Source organism: Lepisma saccharinum, chromosome 14 (assembly GCF_977018435.1).
Source record: "Lepisma saccharinum chromosome 14, izLepSacc3.1, whole genome shotgun sequence".
Lineage (NCBI taxonomy): Eukaryota > Metazoa > Arthropoda > Insecta > Zygentoma > Lepismatidae > Lepisma > Lepisma saccharinum.
In genome coordinates, this window is record NC_139242.1 from 75,968,081 (window position 1) to 75,989,440 (window position 21,360).

General features: G+C 40.5%; 1 protein-coding gene across 7 annotated transcripts in view; it reads right to left on the reverse strand.

The window, feature by feature from the left end:
- Positions 1-21,360, reverse strand: part of LOC145999038 (uncharacterized) — a 96,498-nt gene that overhangs the window by 51,482 nt on the left and 23,656 nt on the right. For 5 of the 7 annotated variants that reach the window (XM_083135965.1, XM_083135959.1, XM_083135958.1 and 2 more), the window contains exon 3: positions 16,835-17,402. The exons of the other annotated variants lie outside the window; for them this stretch is intronic. In XM_083135965.1, coding sequence (XP_082992091.1) covers positions 16,835-16,936 — 102 coding nt within the window. In that variant the 5' untranslated portion in view covers positions 16,937-17,402. The remainder of the gene's footprint in view (positions 1-16,834; positions 17,403-21,360) is intronic. 7 annotated transcript variants of the gene reach the window in all.

Below are 21,360 nucleotides of genomic sequence, written 5' to 3' on the forward strand. Positions count from 1 at the left end.
GATCCGAACCACTGTGCAATGTGCCTCCACCAGGTGTCGAACAAAAATGATATATTATTATTGTTGTGAAAGAAAATGCCGCAATCATTGCAGAAACTGTATTCAACCGAACAAGATACATGAAAGAGCGAAATAGGACAAGAATACATGTAAGAATGAAAGGACGTTGCTTTTAACTGCTGCATTCGGAAGGACCTCTATCCGAATATCTTCGCATCGACTGACCTCTATCGGAAAACAGACGAATTATTACCACACAACGTATGTGAGGGGAATGAACATTTCTCTTCACCTACGGCACGTTTTACGTCAATTTCGTTCGCTTGCCATATGGAAGAGCCTGTGACAGATGTAGTGTTGCCCACGAGACGAGACTTTGGCCAGTCTCGTCTCGTGGAAATGCTGTGAAATGCTGTCTCGTCTCGAAAATATTCGTTTGTCAAAGGGACACATGATCAATCTCGTCTCGTCTCGAATTTTTAAAAGCCTGTCCCGTCTCGTCCCGTGGGCAACACTAGACAGATGTGTCTGATTCTGTACTAATGTCCGTTAAGATCCTCTATCATTAATTTATCATATTTTCTTCCCTTTTTCCCCATATTCCGCAATATATCCTCCCCTGTTTATCTTATATATATAAAACTTTCTACATATCATCTTCTCTTTATTTGTCTCATCCTCTCTCTGTACTATATATAAACAAGTGAAAATTTAGTCGAAAAATGCAGGTCGACCAGAAATCGAACCTTGTAAAAATCGAGACGAGAACGAGGCTAGATGACACGAGACCGAGAATAAGACGGGCTTCTCTAAAATCGAGACGAGACTTACAGTTAGGGTTAGAGACTCATTATTAACCTCATATTTATATATAAGTCATATATTGTGGTAATACCATGTATAGCCTAAAATCAATTCATTAGTGGCGACTGTGAGCGTATGCTGCGTGGTTGCATACAGGACAAAATTGAAGGTCCTAACGTCAAAACACGGCCACAAACAGAAAAATTGTATTTTGAAAAAAGTGTTCGCCTTAATGATCCCTAATGAAAGTTTGTGCAGTGGCGCACGTTTTGTTTGTTGATTACAACCACATATTTCGCGACTCGAGGGGAGATCGAGTCACTGCCAAGGCTCGTCTGGTCTCCATACAATCCAGGATTGTTACAGGTCCAGGAACCCATTATTTCTAATGGGTTCCACAACAGGACCGCAACCTTTTTTCTCGCACAATTTAAATTTCGGTCCAAATTGCGTACTGTTTCATTTAATATGGAACTTGGACCCTATTTAAATTGATCTGGAAAAAAAAGGTCCCTTGAACGAATTGAAATACTTTACAGATAAAAAGGTTCTTTACCGTCCAGAACCCATTTACGCTTGCTGATTTTCTCTCCTGGACCGGAATTGAATTTATTTAAAATTCCTGGATCTTTAACAACCCTGATACACTCTCTATTACTGATATACACAGTACATGCCAAGAAGCCTTCGTTCAGGTTACAAAATTGAAGGAAAAAGTCACTGGCGGCCGAAAGAAACGAAGTGGTTTATGTTTCCAGTCACTTTCAAGTGCACTTTACACCTACCTCTGTTTGCATTAGCCCAAATCAAACACCCCCCCAACACACACACACAGAGCGAGAGAGAGAAAGAACGTAAAATATTGAAGTAAACCCTTGATTATATTTGACCAATTCCAGCCAAACTCAACAGCACAATCACGAGTTAACCAATACTGAAACATGATATCATCATTACGGGCGGCTCAAGTGTCCCGCTGAGATCTTAATGAGAAAGTTCAATATGGACACTACAAACGCGTATATGGTCTAGCGGTTAATGTGAACGTACTGACGGGTCAGGGGGGGCCACTCCGCGACTTGCACGTTATTGGCTAGAGCTTGTGACGTCACCAAGCGGACACGAGCGGTTGAAAGCTATGCGTAGAATGTAGCAGATGGCCCATGAAACGCTGTGTTTTCATGCATCTTTTGATATTATACACCAAAGCTGTTAATTTGATTTGACAGCAAGAGATCAAATACGCGATAGAAGAATACATTTATTCCAAAACAATGCATAGTTTATTTTTTGCGTGATATCTTGTCCCTGCAGGCTGTAGTCCACTGCCGGCTTTTCTTTCCAGCTAACCTATTGCATTTATTTTAAATGTCTCATTCTAAGGAAAGTTCTTGTCCGGGCATATTCTGATATGTCTTTTTACTGAATGTCCTGGAATTTCCCTTTAATATTTTTACGCTACTTTTAACATTCTCCAGTTGATCGCCACGATGAGGATAAATTTGTTTTTGTTATTTATCGTCTTCTTCCACTTTTGGCTAATCGCGACGAACAGGATGAGTGATGATTAGTTTAAATTGATGAAGGGACACTCGTAGCAGGCACGTATCCAAGGGGGAGCTTAGGGGGCTCGAACCCCCCAAAAAGTTTTCTGTTTACAATAGATAAAATGAGGTATTTGGTTTCTTGTGGTCGGAAATAAAATAATGTGACGATAATTTAAGGAGAGGAATAATTATCGAGTCAAGCACGTATCCAAGGTGGGAATCAGGGGTCACCAGCACCCCATTCAGGAAATTACGCTACATAAAATTACGTTCATGGCTTCTTAAATAATGTGATGATAATTTGAGATAAATAATTTTCGAGCCAAGACACAGAATGTTCTAGAACCCTGTTATTGTTAATAGTGCGCACCCAAGGTGGGATCAGGGGGCTGGAGCCCCCCTTAATTTTTTCAGTTTACACTACATAATTTTTTTTTTTTTTTTTTGGATTTGATTTATTTTATTTTACTTCGCGTTTTGTTCCTCTTAGCTAATTTACGAAGATGGGAATGAGTGATGAAATGATGAAAATGATAAATGGACATTCACACACAACCATGGCCGAGTGGGATTCGAACCCGGGACCCTTGGCGTCGCAGCGCGATGTGCTAACCACTCAGCCACAGGGTCCGGCAAAATTAGGTTCTTGTTTTCTAAAATAGTGTGCCGATAATATATAAGGAGAGATATACTTACCAAGGCAACACGGAGAATGTTCTATAACCCTGTTGTTGATAATATTGCATTAAAACTTTTCTTGCGCTTTCGGTGTTGTCGCAACACTATGCAAAGACTTGTCAGCATTTGGAAGCTGTAAACGTAGCGCCACACGTAGGACGATTCATTATATTTTTTTAATCTCTGGAAAGCGCGAGAGGGAACGTTCTTGAATAAGAGAAGGAGTCGAACTACTGGCAACATTAACGAATCGTTTTATCTGTGGAACGTTCTAGAATATAATGAGGTTAAAATACGCGGCTTCAATTTCCAAGTTGATCTGTACAACAGAATCGGTTAATGAGTATTCAAAGGTAAGTATGACAGTTCATACTGTCGATTAGTGTACAGTCAGTGTCCATTGGTGGCTTTATAAGATCTAGTGATTCGAAGATGAAAAGGACTAAATACCGTAAAGTAACGAAGTCTACTACTAGTTCCAGTTCGGGTCCAAACCAGAAGACATTAACGACAGCGGAATTTCCGGAGCCTCAGTGTAGTGCTAGTTCGGGTCGAGGGCTGAAGAGATCGAAGGTCTCTCTCTAAAGTGAATATTTAATCAGTAACGGGTATTGGAGCGGTTAATTAAAAAAGAAATAAGCTGCACAGATCAACTGAAAATCAAAGTTTTGAGTGATGAGTTAGTTGTGCCCGGACCAAATTTTCCCAGAATTTTAGAAGAGGAGGGTTATGCATACTATTTTTGGTGGTCAGTCCTCATTTTGCCATCTTTTCCTCTCTTTGAAGTTCTTTATTTTAAGGAATACTTGGTCAAATTTGGTTATGACCTCACCAACCTTCCCTTGGGCACGTCACTGGAGATAAATGAGTAAGCATTTAATCATATTGGGAGAAGAAACACTAGATGTGTTGGGATCGGAAGGGTTTTCATTGTGAATTAATTGTTTCGAACTGTATTCGAGAAGACTTACTCTGTTTTGTGCCAATATACGACAAGACTGCGGAAGTTGTGACAGACAATTGTGAACACTTGCGAGTGCTTAGGCCTCAATATGAATAATTTGGTGGGTTTCAGCTTTTATAAGAACTGTAAACATGGGAGGACAAGACACAGTAGTGGTGTTCAGGCTCGAATCAGAGAGAAATATTCGAGAAATTTCTGCGTCCAGTTCTCAGCCCACAGTTTGAGTCTCGCGTTGTCGAGTGGATTGTCCATCCCGTGCGTGTGTAACAGCTTCGTAAAAAACACTCGAAGACGCCATAGATGTTTTGATGTCTGATGATAAGAAATGGGCAAACACACATACTGAGATGGTTCCGGCACACAATGTTAATGGAAACAGAGGAGTTGAGTGGTAAAAAATGTTCCGATTTCACGTTCTGAATAATTTGGCAGCCTTGAACAGTGGCGACGATTTTGGGGATAGTTGCTCCCCATTTTTTTGCCTTCACACTATGACCTCTTTATGCTAACCCTTGCATACCAAGGGAAGAGAAAGTAAACTTTTCTTGCACCCCCCCCCCACTCCCGTTTTGAACCCAATTGCCACCATTGGCCTTAAACATACAATTGTGAGGTTCTATATATACCCCTTAAAAATATGGTGTTTAGCCCACCACGAAAGGAATTCCTGGATACGTGCCTGACTCGCAGAGAAAACCTATGCCCATGCTGGGACTTGAACCGGGAACTTCGGAGGCGAAATCGAAAGTCGACCACTTAACGCCCTCGGCTACCGAGCCGGCGAATGAATTAGATAATGGCTATTGTATAAATGGTGTATTTTCGGGAAACATTCAAATAGCAATATTTCTTCCAGGTAATATATCCTAGGAACTTCAATCTTGCGGGCTTACTAGGTTCTGGCATGTGGGCCAACAATCTGTGTAGTACTCTGTACTGTTTGTGATCCACATGGATTTGTGATCATCCATTTCATCTACTCACCATTCATTTTCATCTTTGCGATTAGCCAAGGGGTAAATTATACTTGAAATAAAACAAAAGCAATACAAATACAAAACAAAAATAATGGAACGATTATGCTGTTACGTTTTCCTGTATTTTAGGCACGTCGCATTTATCAGCCAACAGTCAGAGATTGCTTTTCGGTCGAATGATACTTCTAATAATCGGAGGTAAATGCAAGCTGAGAATTATAATTTGGTCTCTTATCCACCTAAGTTGAGGATCTAAATTTCTCGATTTTATTTGTAACAATATTTACTACTGCGAGGAATTAAAAAAAAAACTTACGGCTAATTTCGTCACTGGCTTCCTATTCTGTAATAGTTACATTTGTTGTAAGAACATAATGCGTTAATTTACTTTGTATAAATATTACATTATCCATCGCTTTTCCTAATTAAATCTCATACCATATCCAACACACACATAAAATGTGTTTTACTAATAATAGAGTGCGCAATTAGAAAATAAGTCTTGTCAAGCAACACAAATATGGCCTCCACGATGGTCTAGTGGTAGCGCCGTCGCCTTGTAGTCAAGGGGTCCCGGGTTTGATACCCGGTGTAGGCACATAGTGGTTAGGATCCCACTTTAAACTGTAGGTCCAGTCCCAATTAGCCTTAGTGTGCACAAAGTGGACTTAAAACACCAAATCAATCAATTACGATATCAAGTAGGTACAGTCCCTATTAGCCTATTTATGTTAAACTTTATATTCTTTGGCAACCTGGAAAGGTCATTATCGAAATATTGCTATTTGATGTTGCTCGAAGTTTTTTTTTTTTGGTTCGTTGCAGTTTCAAGATACCATCCCTTTTCTGTTACTTATAGCTTTTGGGGGAGGGGGGCAAGTGCCTCTGTGTACCCTACCATGATATGTGCCAATGCGACACAATATGTTAAAAATTTGCCCCCTCTAGGATTGACTTCGCTCCCCCCCCCCCCTACAAAGAATTCCTGGCTACGGGCCTGATTGAATAGCTTCTTTGGTCATTATTTACATGACAGCTCCTCTCATTGATTGACGAGAAGATTGAAAGGATGTGCAGGGGAGAAACGCCTGTCCTGTAAGTCGTACATTATATTTTCAGCACAATTTCTCAACAAACGCACATAAAGTAAAGTAACAGTGCAATTGTTAATTAGTGTTCGCTACCTACGAGATGTTCAAAGTATTATTTTCGCGGACGATGTTTCAACTTCAAAGCTAATAAATCTTATCTTGCACTCAATATTCAATGAAGCAATACTTAGAAACTGAGTTTCGATTGTGTAAAGGTTTTTGAAAGTTGCATACGTGATGATACGGAAGGCGAGTGTGGAAGTAAGGCCAGAGGCGCAACCACGAATTTTTATCTGGAGGGAGAAAGTACCAGGATAAACGTACCAATAATAATAATAGTAATAATAATGACATTAATAATGGCATTATTATTACTAGCGGTAGTAGTAGTAGTAGTATCAAATACGTTATTATCCTCATAAATTACGCAAAAGGGAGGTAGATGTCTGTGCTAAAGCATTTATTTGGAACAAACGATTTGAAATATTTTTTCAACACCAGGAATTTTACATTAGCTAATAATTGAAAACAAGCACACAAACTGTATTTTTGAATGGCAGAAAATGAATGATAAATGCATGCCGAAGATATTTGTTTGTACATATAACATGTATAACTTTCATATGTTTTACACATATGCAACATGGAGCGACATAAAATAAGAAAATACATATGCAAGATTCTAACACTAAATTATGTACGTATTCAAAGTTTTTTCATTACATATATTATATACAAAACATATTATTTACATACATCACATTACAAAAAACAATTATATTACGAGCGAAGCGAGAAAGAAAATTTTTTGATCCAATTTTTGCAATTTAAAACAATATTGATTTAATAAGGGACAAATAATATCACATGGCGCTAAGGCATTCTCTCTTTCACATTTGTTTTAAAATTAGATTATTTGGCGCCCATGGCCGACTCCCGACGCCCCCTAGCTACGTCTCTGAACTTGACGAGACTCAGAAAAGCTGGCACTGCAAGCGAAGCGAGCAAGAAAATTTTACGAAATGTATTTTTATTTGTATAAAATTTGAAATAGAAGGGGGCAATTTCTCCTCTGTGCCCCCTGCAGGTGCCTTTGGCCATCAATGTTCCCCCCCCCCTAGAATTGACTTCCGTCGAAGGTTGGGGGACAATGCCCCTGCCCTCCCCTGTGGTTACACCACTGAGTAAGTCCGAAATTTGGAGGAACAAATTGAATCAATCCTGCTACAGCAACTTGTTTTTTGGGAAGCGATGATGACTTTATTCCAGGCGATTTTCTTCTATTATTATTGCACGTGGCAAGAGCACAAACAGGATGATTTGTTCTCATTCTACCGGCATTCAAGAAAAAGTGTGTATAAGTAAATAATAGACCCATTTATCTCAAGCTTCCGTATACGATAACGAAGTAAGTTCCATTCTGTCCGCTTAATGACGTCATAGCGCGCACAGCATCATGGGAATAAATCTCGGAACTTCGGGAATGGCATACCTTATAAAGGTACCTTGCTGACGGGTAACTAAAGTGTAAATCACCAACCCTGAGACCTTCTGTAAACAAACCGTCTCACCGATTCGATGTATCACTGAACACGGAGACCTTCCCGCACGCATAGAACTCGCCCTGTTGAAAGTGGCACTACTTCCTTGCTGTTCACATGATTATTTTTAGAAAATAACCAACGTTATAAAATATCATTATGTACACAAATCTCTAAGCTTGAAAGTTACAATGCATATTAATACAAAATGTTCACACTTATCTTGCTTTGCCATGTCAGCAAGTTATTTTATGAAGTGCACTATATTTGGCGGAACAAAAGTCGTTATTAAGATGTTTGTCAAAAGTTTCCAACCGCAATAAATTTACTAACTTTCTTTGTCTTGTTTTGATCATCATCATCAATATATATATATTGGACTTACAGCATTGCATATGGCTGTTTATGCCCACTACATATTTTATTTACATAAGATACAATTTACATAAAATCTACAAACAAATTTCAAATACACTCCTATCTATATCAAACCTTAGAAATATACATTATCATGTTATATCATTTTGTCTAAAAAAAATGCAAGTAAAATATATTTAATTCGCATGCAAGAAAGAAGCCAAATTTATGGGAAATGATTACTGGTGCAAAGAGTTAACGGTAAAGGTGAAGCAATAAGTACAAATGAAAGAGCATTGGGTTTAAAGTGAGGCGTCATTTGCGGCAGCGTATCCCATACTACAACTTGGCCGTTGTTTTACCTTACGTAATGAATCCTGTGACAACGCTGGATTTTCGTGTGGATTATTTTACTTCTATGAGTTTGCAATGCTTTCTGCATGCACGTGGTTTTGTTTACAGAAGGTCTCAGGATTGCAGGGACGTCGGAACCGGAGGGTTGCGACTTGCCCCCCCCCCCCCTCCACTCATCATCGAGGGGGCAAATTAGTCTGATCGGATCCCACTTTAAACCGTAAGTCAGTACAGATTAGCCTTTCTGCGTATAAAGTGGAGTTAACACCAAAACTGAAAACTAATTATATACATCAATTTTCCATCGTTTTTGCTTTACATATTTGAGAATTACATCAGAATATTAAATTGCATGTTTCGTTATCACAAAGTTTTTCTCAGAAAAAAACTGATGTTAATAAAAAAGAAACTTCGAATTTTGCATAATTTCCAGGATAATTAGACTCCTCAAAAGTGTCTTACGGCGTTTTTGAGGAGTCTCTGAAAGATCACAATGCCGGAAAAGAATCAGCAGGTATTGGTAAATAAATGCTAACAGATACTTCCTGATACCGATACCACTGATATCGGCTGATGCCTGATACCGATACATCGGCATTGACTCAGCCCTAGAAGCTCTCGCCACAAAAACAGTCCCAGTCAAAGTCACGCCACCCACCTACAGTGTTGCCAATAAGCAACAATTTCAACCGACGAAATCAACCGCTTACGTACAACGCGTTAAGTGTCGACTGAGCATATTAGAAGAAGTGTGGCAACCTTGGAGGGTCAGGGGTGTGGAGGAGGCAAGGGGAAGCTCTGACCTTGACTGGACTGTTTTCGTGGCGAGAGCTTTTTATTGTAATGATATGATGAAATTGATGAAGGGGTACTCACAAAGAATACCCATGTCCAGCAGGGTTGGCATTTTGCCCGTTTTTTTTTTTTCGAAAAAACCCAACCCGGGTTTTTCTGTTTTTTCCAGGTTATGTTTATAAATATATATATTTTAAAAACGAAATACATTTTTCCCTGATAGTATAATACAGGGTGAGGCAAAAAGATGTTAACACTGTATGGAAGACTAAATATTTCTTTGTTTTTTGCAGATTAAACCATGGCGGCCCGATATTCCATTGAGGAACGAAGGAAGATATCTGCCTGGATGGAGGTATTCCAGTCCCCACGCATCGTACAAGAAAAATTCAAGACCTGGACCGGACGGGGTCCGTTCAAGACGATTGCAAGGGGAACAGCGGTAGAAAAAGATCTGTCCGAACGAAAGAGAATATCATCTGCGTCCAGGAAGCGATGTTAGTCAGCCCAACCAAGTCCACGCGCAGACTTTCTCTAGAAACTAACATTTCGCAAAGGTCACTGATTAGGATTTTGCATCGTGACTTAGGAATGAAGACATACCACTTGCAGATTGTGCAGCAGCTCACAAACGCGGACAAGCAAGCACGTGTGAAGGCTACAGAAATTCTCTTGGAAATGGTGAACATTGAGCCTGACATTCTGTTCATGTTTTCTGACGAAGCAACATTCCACACCAGCGGTCGTGTGAACAAGCACAACAGTATCATATGGGCGACTGAGTACCCGAAGGAAGTTCGAGAGCACATGCGGGATTCCCCTAAGGGGAACGTTTGGTGTGCCGTGAGCAAATTTGGAGTGATTGTACCGTTCTGTTTTGAAGAACAGACCGTCAGGGGAGAGAATTACCTTGCCATGCTCAGTACGTTCATGGAGGAGAACGTACCACTTGCCATTCTCCAGCGAGGGTATTTTGAGCAAGACGGCGCCCCTGCCCATTACAGTCTGCTGGTTCGGGATTACCTGAACGACACGTTCGGTAAACGCTGGATTGGTAGAGGTGGTCCTCTCCCATGGCCAGCACGTTCACCCGACCTGACGCCATGCGATTTTTGGCTGTGGGGCATGGTCAAGGATCGGGTCTACGCCAGCAAACCTCGCAACCTAGACGACCTGAAACATCGCACCACTCACGTCATCGATGGAATTCCTGCCCAAATGGCCCAGAGGACCTTACAAACAACAATGAACAGACTCAATGAGTGCATTGATAGGGATGGGTGCCAAATTGAAACTCTGTAACCAAATCCCTGCTTGTAATTGAAAGTGATTAAACACCCATTTATTGTTAACATCTTTTTGCCTCACCCTGTATATTAGAACATTCAATTTGTATTGTTTTAGTTCACCGAGTCAAAAACTATTTAATATTTTCTGTTAACATAGTTAAGAATTGACGATCAAGGTCTCACACCTTGAAATGATTTAACCAAAAACATACATAACCCGTGTCGCAACAGCCCATTGAGGGCCCAGGCCTACCTACCGACTGCTGGCCGCACTCCCACCTGTTCCTACTCTGAGGGGGGAGATCATCCAACCAGTTACGGGGTGATGTGTGGTCAGCACGACGAACCCCCAGTCGTCGTCGTCGTAGGTTTTCATGAAGGGGCTACGCTACTCATTCGTAGCTCCCCAATTTAAACATGATGGTGAGTGTTCACCAGTCTCATATACAGTCTTCTGAGTCTCAGGGGACTCAAACCTGCCACGTCCCATAGCCAGAGCCCCCACAGCCAAAGTGCGGGACAAATGATTAAATTATCCAAAATACTATGTTTTGAAAAATTTGACCAATAGTTTGATTCTACTCTTGCTGGATGGCGTAACAGTTAATAGATCTATGATCAGTTCCCAGTGTTGTGCATTTGCAATACTATACTAATACTTGATAACTGTGGTGGTTTAGTCAACCTCCGTGGCGGAGTAGTTAGCACAGCATGATGCAATGCCAGGGGTCCCTGGTTCGGACGTGAATGTTTGTGTTTATCCCAATGAGAATAGAGAAAATTGTGAGAAAATGGGGGATACTACTGCTTTGGGTTATTACTTTTATTACAAATGTAAAAAAAGTCGACAGGCTGGCCGACTGCCATGCAGAAGACCCGGGTTCGAATATTGGGGTGGGTGATCTAAGGTCGGAATTTTTCCGGTCTTGTCCCTGCATAAAGCAGCTCTGGAACTCACCCAGTCTCAAATCAATGGGCCATGGGTGGTAAAGGTAGCCGGAGTTTGGTTGTGATCACATCACCTCCAAAATGGCCGAGATCAAGAGTACGAGGTCGGGCCCTAATACCATATCCCCTGAATGTGCCTTCATGGCACCGTGCTATATGCGCGGGGAACTTTACCTTTACCTACTATACAACATTTGGTAGCTGCACCCACATTTTAAAATCTTATTTAATGCAGTTTGTTCACAACTTTGTTTTCCCATTATTTTTGTGGATGTTTCAAGTTTAAATATCTCCTCCGTGTATTAACCATGCCAAAATTATAAGGCTGACATATTTGTCTTGACTGATTTCATCCGAATGAAATAACGTATCCATCCTCCAAAATATCTCTTTTGTATGAAACTAACAGTTCCCATGGACAAAACAAATTAGTGGCCCCCATTTGGATCCCAACATACATATGCACTATATTGTTAAAAAAAATATTTGTCACACCATAGCTTAAAAAATACCCTAAAATATTTAAGTCTCTTTTCTTAATGTCAAAGAATGTAGTTTACGCAGATGTTTGAAGGTGACATCAGAATTTGGAGCTACCTCAGAAAATTAAAAATCAATTTTTCATCCACCATCTTGAAATGCTTTCGACAAATGCAAAATAAAATCATTCCCTGGATGTATCTATTTGCGACATGAATTTCAGCTTAAAGACTCTAAATTTGCTACAGATATCGTGGTCTCAAGATTGGTGACTTTCCCCCACCCTTCCTAAACCACACACTATAATACAGAGTTTTTATTAAAAACTTCAAGCTCAAGTAATGTCCTAACGTAGCTGAGACTTGGTTTTCTTAATCTACGAAAATCTAACCTCAAATATTAGCATAACTTATAGCTCTCGCAAGGCATGTTAAATCAATCTCTCGTCCACCATCTTTAAACATGGTGACAAATTGAGCACATTGTTCAATTTCACTCACATGCAATAGCATTCCAGTCTGTCAAGTTTTCTAGCTGCAGAACATGTTATCATGGTCACTAAATACGTAGATGACTTGTCTTTCTTTGCCCATCCACCCCACCAATGCTCCTCCTAAATCGTGCATTATGTTTCGATAATTTTATTGTGAATTTACAGTGCAAGTATTGTCACAATGCTCCTGAAAGATTTATGCACAAAGCTTGAAATTGTAGTCTCTAAAAAGGTTTGAAAATGTCAAAAATGGTCAAAATATGGAAGTATATGTATGCATTGTATTTTCTTGAGTACCCCACACCCCCTATTTTTTATAAAAAAAGAAATTGTGGTAGATTATGAGAGTACTTGCCTTCTTGGGTATAGAACTCCTAACCACAAATAACATTATCCTACACGGACAAGCAACCCAATATGTTCAATCAATGCACTGTTACTGGCGGGAGGGAGGAGTCACTTTCTCAGTGCAAGGCATTGGAAACAAAACAGAACACTTGCACACATACTAAATTTTGAGAAATGAAATTAATCATTTGAAAAGTGTTTGTTTTAATTATACCACAGTTAACTTTATTCTACTTTCACGACATTTTAATAAAATGTACTCAATTCTCCTTTGTAATGTTTTATACATGGAAAAAATTATTGTAAAAGTTGACCGTCACAGGTGAAACTATGTGGCTTGCCCACATACGGAAGTGACTGATATCTAAAGTGCTACCACATTTCAAAATTAGCTTTGTTCATTCAAATGTTTTATATAAATATTTCAGACCCTCTTGATTTTTGTTTCTTGGATATATGTTCGTATTATTTCTGTTAAGTCTATTTCTAGCATGATTTGAGAAAAATATCCTGAAAAAAACCACTGTGACTTGTACCACATTAATTATTTTGAGTATTATAAGCTTGGCTAAGCCTTTATTTTACAAGTTTTCTCAAACTGTTGACAATTCTAGAACCTCACAATTATTTAAAGCAATAATTTACAACATTCTCCGAAAAACCCACATTTTGAGTGGTTTTTTTGTTGGTTTTTTTTTTCAAGGTGGATTTTTCTGAAAAAACCCGCGTGGGGAAAACTGGGCTGGGTCCACCCGGGCCAACCCTTATGTCCAGGCCAGGATTCGAACCAGTTTTTCATGATCAGATTAAAAGAAGGCATCCGTCCTTTGTCCAGGATATGAACCGATATACGCTTCACGGCCAGAGTATGCTGGCGAAGAAAGAAAAATCATGGTGAATACGACGCGTGAACGCAACTGCGCAAAAAAGCACTCCCTGGGATCACTATTAATATTCCGGCTATAGTTCATAGAATCTGACGCATCGAACTGCCGGACCTCACAAGATACCAGGCGAAGTGCCAGGTGAACAGACCCTGTTGGGTACACAGGAAGTAAACTGTGCGTGGCTCACTCACACGCACCCACGCGTGCGCTACTCGGAGACAGACAGAAATAAATTGGCACACAAGAGGGAGGCTTCGTCCCGGTGATTTGGGATTCACGGGAACAGATCAAGACGCAGAAAAGGGGGCAACCGAAGATGTACCGCAGTCTGGTAGTCGATGTTTATGTGCGTTGTTTACACGTAATCTCTGTGTACAGTCACGGACACTTCTGGGTTGAAAAAAATCAATTGAATTTCAATGGGACTATTACAACCCAGAACTTTCCGTGACTGTACGTGTAGTTTACACTCAATTTACAGTCTTCGTAAATAATGTAAACTACACCAAAAACTAATGTTTTTATGGAACAATTGACATTTTTCGACAGTGTTGCTTCATATACAGGTAAAAACAATTGTATTTACAACAAAAAATATCGTGTTGATATTTAAACCTATTTATACAGAGCATTCCCTGACATTCGCTACGAGACTCGGTGGCAAGCTGCCCGGCAGCAGCGCTTGTCTTTCCCGGTGAACGGGTAAGCGACAGTCGCTAAAGTCGCCTATTAAAATTCCAGTTTTCATACTGTGTACTAACCTTGACTACAGAAGGTGTTGAAAATGATGTCCCTCTGCTGCAACACATTCCTGCCATCTCCGAAGAAATTTGGCATTTACACGTGCAAGTTCGTCTACTGTAATTCTCCAGATTTTTCGTAAAATACTCTCTTTTAACTCACGGATGGTGTGCGGATTGTCTTTGTATACTTTATTTCCCCATTTTTCGTTCCACTTTTATTCAGAACTGACCCTGTTACTCTAAACTTTTTTACGAGGTTTAATATAAGCGACTGTCGCGGACCCGTTCACCGGGAAAAACAAGCGCTGATGCCGGGCCGTTTGCCGCCGAGTCTCCTAGCGAATGTCATGGAATGCTCTGTATATATTGTTTTTATTTTACGTCGCTTTTCTTCCAGTTTTGGCTAATCGCGATGATAAGGATGAGTGATGATACGATAAAATTGATAAAGGACACTCACAAAAAACAGCCATCCCCAGGCAGGCATTCGAACTCGGTACCCCTGGATGTTGACTTTTAAGTATCGACCGTTGGAAAAAGAAAATGGTGGGAACAAACATGTAACAAATACTGGTCTAATGTTTCATCATTCACAAGCATATTGCATAGCTATATTGGGTTTGTTACTCCTTATCTCACAACCAAAGGTGGCTGATTTGAGTCCTGGAGCGAACATGTTCTCCATTCGTCACATTTAATGTGATATATTAATCATCATTCATACTCGTGGTCATGACTGCAGAAAAGCGACAAAAATGCGCATTAATATACAAGCCTATGCGCGTTACCATGTCGTTTACATAATTGCATACTACTTACTCGAGGGGTAACAAGGCATCCTATCTTCTCCGGACATGACCTACATTGAAGAAAGACCTTAAATGTAGTTATGTACACTCCTGTTCACATAAAATGGCACTCCTTGTAGGGTTGAACAGTTGAAATATGGGCCACTTTATCTCGACAGGAATATGTACACGTCCTACACAGAATTTGCATTAGAAAATAAGTTTTGCAGTTAGAGAAAAAAACAAGAAACAGGAAAAATATTTCTGCCTCTCAAAGAAGAGATGCTATAGATTTAGTTATGATATATTACACCATTGCACTAAGGGCAACAAGGGTAAGATTGTTTTCTACTAACTTACTACCCTCCCCACCCTTGCTACTCTGAGGAGAAAACGATCACAAGTTCAGAAACTAAAGGAGACACAGAAAATTCCATAATATTAGAACCATTATCACGTGAGATTTCATCAACGTTCTACATCTGAATACAGTCCAGTACGTACAAGGAACTGGAATGAAGTGAAAAACTCAATATGCTGATCAAGGCAGGAATTTATTTTATTATAAAACAAACTAAACGTGACGTTTCAACCTTCTAGCAAGGTCTTCTTCAGACTCTGTACCAAGTACAAATGTAACAAGGTACAAAACAGGACGATATATATATACACAAACATTACTCCCCTCCAGACTATTAGAAAGTTGTTCTGGAACGTTCTAGCAGGTGGCTTTCTCTTGTACTTTCACCTAAAAGGCTAAACATATTTTCTTCCATCTAGAATGTGGTTGGACTTTTTATCTCACGCTCTTTTTCCTTCATTCTTCTTCCTTCTTCTCTCCTCTTTCTCTTGTCCTTTCCACTTTTTCTAACACCTTCTTCTATTCTTTGTTTATCTTCAGTCCCCCATTCCAGTTCATAAGAAGATAAACAAAGAATGGAAGAAGGTGTTAGAAAAAGTGGAAAGGACAAGAGAAAGAGGAGAGAAGAAGGAAGAAGAATGAAGGAAAAAGAGCGTAAGATAAAAAGTCCAACCACATTCTAGATGGAAGAAAATATGTTTAGCCTTTTAGGTGAAAGTACAAGAGAAAGCCACCTGCTAGAATGTTCCAGAACAACTTTCTAATAGTCTGGAGGGGAGCAATGTTTGTGTATATATATCGTCCTGTTTTGTACCTTGTTACATTTGTACTTGGTGCAGAGTTTGAAGAAGACCTCCTCCTTCCAGTTCATAAGAAGATAAACAAAGAATGGAAGAAGGTGTTAGAAAAAGTGGAAAGGACAAGAGAAAGAGGAGAGAAGAAGGAAGAAGAATGAAGGAAAAAGAGCGTAAGATAAAAAGTCCAACCACATTCTAGATGGAAGAAAATATGTTTAGCCTTTTAGGTGAAAGTACAAGAGAAAGCCACCTGCTAGAATGTTCCAGAACAACTTTCTAATAGTCTGGAGGGGAGTAATGTTTGTGTATATATATCGTCCTGTTTTGTACCTTGTTACATTTGTACTTGGTGCAGAGTTTGAAGAAGACCTTGCTAGAAGGTTGAAACGTTACGTTTAGTTTAGTTTATGTTTTATAATAAAATAAATTTCTGCCTTGGTCAGCATATTGAGTTTTTCATATCATGGAAACAAGGCTTAATGGTGTTATAATTGGTCTTAAATAGTAAGAACACTTGGGTTGCATAGAATCATGAATAAGTTCAAGAACATGCAAAAAGCTCAGGACATTCCAAAGACACAAACAGTCGTACCTGCTGTTGCATTCCCGACTGCTTCAAGAAGCTCTTTTCTTTGGCGAAATCCATCTTGAAGCTCCTCCTCAGGTCTCCATCTTTCTTGTTCTCGTCGGCCATTTCACTCACTTTCACCGTGAATTCTTCTTGTTCCACTCACACGAAAAACGCACCCTTTACCACCACACTTAAACTAATATTCACTCACAAGTCTCCACATACGGTGCAATCGTCTCTACCGAATTCTACTTCTGGTCCCATAGTTACGTATTCACAACCGTCACCGCAAGAGCGAAAATTTCACGTGAAAATAAAACACACGGCCACGAGAATGCTGCGAGGTTCAACAGGGAGGACCAAATCAAGTGAAGGGAATCTGCAACGTTCCAGAGTCGATCCAGATTAGTGAGTTATCCACATGGCGTATTTCCTCGAGTGCTATGTGGGTCGTTTACATTCCTCCTCGGAAGTCGATCGACGAAAGGACAAGGCCGGGAGACGGGGTTGTCGGGGGCTCCTTCCTCCTCAGCCCTTTTCACTCTCAATCGTCATGGCTGCCGCGCGAAGTTCAGAACAAGGTCCTTTCCTGAGGAAGAAACAACTACTACAGTGACAGATAAAGGATAATTTTGTTGTGTTATTTTTACATCTCGTTCCTACCTCTCTAGGTTAATCACGAAGATGAATGTTTCTTTAATTAATGATTGAAATGAACAGTAGTTACTTCAGCACTTATGCTATTTGCACCCGTCACATCATACAGTGTCAAGCCCCTTACCGTAACCACAACCAACACGTGTCTCTAGGGACTAAACTATCTAAGGTTAACAGCTGAAGCTGTAAAGGGTCACTCAGCACATATAATGAGAAAACACAGGACAATACACAATCCTAGATATGATTACACTGACTGTAGTTTCAAACGACAGAACCCCATTGGCTTGCACAAAGCAGTTTACCGTGATGTACACTAGGATCCGTGAGTATTACCAAGCAAACTGTCCATCGCCAAGTTTACTCAGGGCGGGCAGCAGTGCTTAAATTTGGGGAAAGGTGGAGTGATGCTTTCCCCCAGTTAAGTGAATTCTCATAAAGCATCCCCAACTCTAGAATAATTTGCATAGGCACTTAATCTGTTGTCCTTCTTGACACCTCTCGACTATGTTTTCATGCTACAATTTCAAAATTTTGAATTATATAAGGTCTTTATAGAAATCTCACGGGGGAGTGACCTCCTTGGCCCCCATCTGCGGGCACCGTCGAGAGTGATACTTGAGTGTCTTGACGAAGGGTCATCCCTCACACCCCACCACTATAAACTGTATGTCCAGTCCTTTTAAGTCTAACTAATCTGAATACAATTAGGCAGTGGACATATGAACATGAAAAAACTTTAAAATCTTATCAACTAAGAATTTAAGCAGTCACTATTTTGCCAATTTAGTTGCTAGGGGTTAGAGTGACCGTTGAGTAAGTGAAAAGGTTCATGTTTCAGTCGCTACATTCCTTGTCGTTCAATAAAAACTCCTCCTTTGTGTTTATGAGTTTGTTTACACTCGCAGTACAATGAAGATACGTATGTGCGGAATGACACGATGACGTCAGAATGGCTGGCATCATCGGACAAAACGAACAGAAGTGCGAGGTGGAATTGCAGAGGGCCCACGCTTTATGTCAAGGTAATAGCTCCTGCATCCCACAGTGTATGGACTCGAGCCAAGAGAGAATCCCACAGCTACACAACCTCCGCGCCCATAGCTTCAACGTTTTTATTCGGTTTCAGTCTCCCGATTTTCAGTACCTATGCGCGAGCAGAAACTATGGTGCCCCATCATTACCTTCTCTATCTTGGCCCTATGCACACAAAAAGAAAGGGAAAAAAGGTACAAATTCATGCAGTGTAGAAATAACTAACCAGCTTGAGTAAATTCGACGAAAGACAGATCATGTTTTTTAAAAAAAAATCGAGACCATACCCTTCGAGATGTGTCGATAATCGCGGCGATGCGGATGAATTATGAGACGAACACGATGATATATCCAAGCCTTAGCCAGAATTCGAAGTTGGGGCTTCTGGTTTCGTAGTGTGTTACGCTGTAATGCCCTTGAGTATCACACTGAAGTTTAATCATTAAAAGTTTAGTATCCGCCAAACGTCTGAAATTCCTTTATTTTCTTCTTTTTCACATTGGTACTTACGTATTCTGCATTCCTAAAGATTCTTGAAGATGCCATTTCGTTTTTTTCACGACAATAACTTCAATTTTCCACATATCGAGTAATTACTGTTCGTTCATTTTCCGGTTGCGTTACACACAATATGGCGGGCAAATCTTGTCTAGCGTTGTCCATGATCACTGGGTGTGCAGTTTTTTCAACCTTCTTCACCGAAAAATACCTACTTTCGTGTTACTGATTTTATATTTTTTTCCTGGTTCGAAAACCCCACGAACCATAAACGGATAGCCCCACGAACCATGCACGTAGCCCCACAAACCATTCATAAATAGCCCCACGAACCATGCACGGATAGTCCCACGAACCATTCATGGATAGCCCCACGAACCATTCATAAATAGCCCTACGAACCATGCACGGCGAGGTTAGGTTAGGTTCAGTTAAAAAAAAAAAAAAGTGATCCCCTGTGCATAGCACCACGCCATGAAGGCGTATAGGGGTGTGGGGGTAACGCCCCACACTTTCTTGATCCGGTCGTGAGTGACCCCCATCACGCCCCTGACCGCCTTTACCCCCCCCCCAGGGTTTCCCCCAGGTACCCATGTTATTCGACGCTGGGTGTGCGCCGGGGCCGCTTCCACCGTTAGAAAAGTTCCCGAATTTTAAACCGGCCGGGGATCGAACCCGGGACCTTTAGCATGGTAGTCAGACGCGTTACCGACTGAGCCACCGCGGTTCAGTTAGGTTAGGCAAATAGTTAAAATTGTCATCCTCAAAACTGTCATGTTCTTGCAAAGGAAAAAAACGGCGTGGTTGGAAACACTGACCGGGGGTTACATCATCGGAACGCACGCAGCATTTGGTTCACGTAATAGAAGGACATAGAAGCAACAGCTTTCGTGCATCGGAGAGACATTAATCTTGAAAAATACATGATTTACCGGCGATATGAATTAAGCGATGGAAAAAAAACACTTCCACGACCTTTCAAATGTGTACGTAAAGTCAGTTCGGTATGTAATTTCTCCTGTAAAATTGAAGATATACGTTTTGCGGATAGTAAAATTTTACCGAAGAATAAAATTTATCTGCAGGTGTTGCCAACTGTCTAACTATCCGATGTTGAAAGCAAGTCTTCAACGGAACCTCCACTAGAACCTAAAATCTCAAACGCAAGTGTCAACGACATCACCATTTCTGTAACGCATTGGTCTAACACTCGTGCACCACCACTCGGTTCTTCGATGAAGAGTCAGCGAATTCGAATTGAATGACGGCCGACTTCACTTGTTTTTGTCGTTGTTTTAGAAAACAAAAGAAAAAAATAGCCAGGTTTAGGGCAGCATATTATGCTGTGTGTTTGCGTCTCCTTAGTCAGCAGCTGGATTAGGCTTTTTCAGACTCACAAGAAGATATTTTCTTCGCTAGACCCATACCATGAACCCAACATATCCCAATCACGCTTTTTACGAACGTGCATAATACGCATGCTTCAGACGAAGCAACGACAGCTTTCGCCACGGAACTGAGCCGGAATTGGATTTTTTCCTCCTTTTTTACAAGATACTAAATAACTCTCTAGCCTTCTTAAACCCGAAGGTTTATGGCTGCAGCAACACAAGTCTTCCATCCGTCCCTATCCTGGGCATGATCAATCCAATCTTTTCCATCCTTACCGATCTTCTTCAGGTCCATCTCAACCTTATCCCTCTATCTTCTATTTGGCCTTCCTACCGTAATAATATCTCTTCCCACTGTACGCAGAGAATGAAGTTAGACAATTCAAATGGAACTTCTTTTTTTTCTCTTTTAAAACTACGTGAGATTTAGTTTCCACGACAGAATTGATATATTTTTAAAAGAAATCAATTCTCTACGGTCAAGAAAATATTTATGCTTGCTGATTTTCTCTTCCGCACCGAAAGAGAATTCATTTACAGTTCCTTTACCTTTAACAACCATGATGCGAACTACAAAATAATCAAGTTGCCAACAACCTGGCGATCTCCAGGTCAACGATACAACAGAGAAAAGTATAAATACCGACACTGACGCTAACTGTGAACCTCTTCATCTTCTCCGACTGTATATGTCGTTACCTTTCAATACTGGTTTAAGAAAAGTGCATAACATCAATTTCATAGATACACATAATACCTATATTTTCCTGAAATGCTGAAAGAGGGAGGGGGGTCCCGTCTGGTTCCGATGAGCATGTCTTTGGGTTCCAATCCCGAGACCATGGCATGAGTGTTCCATGGTGCTCGACCTTTCATCTCTCTCATCTAACCACGCATTTATATAGGAGGCAAAGTTATAACAACATCGTGAGCCCCCGGTTTCTCATATACACAGCTTTAAAACTT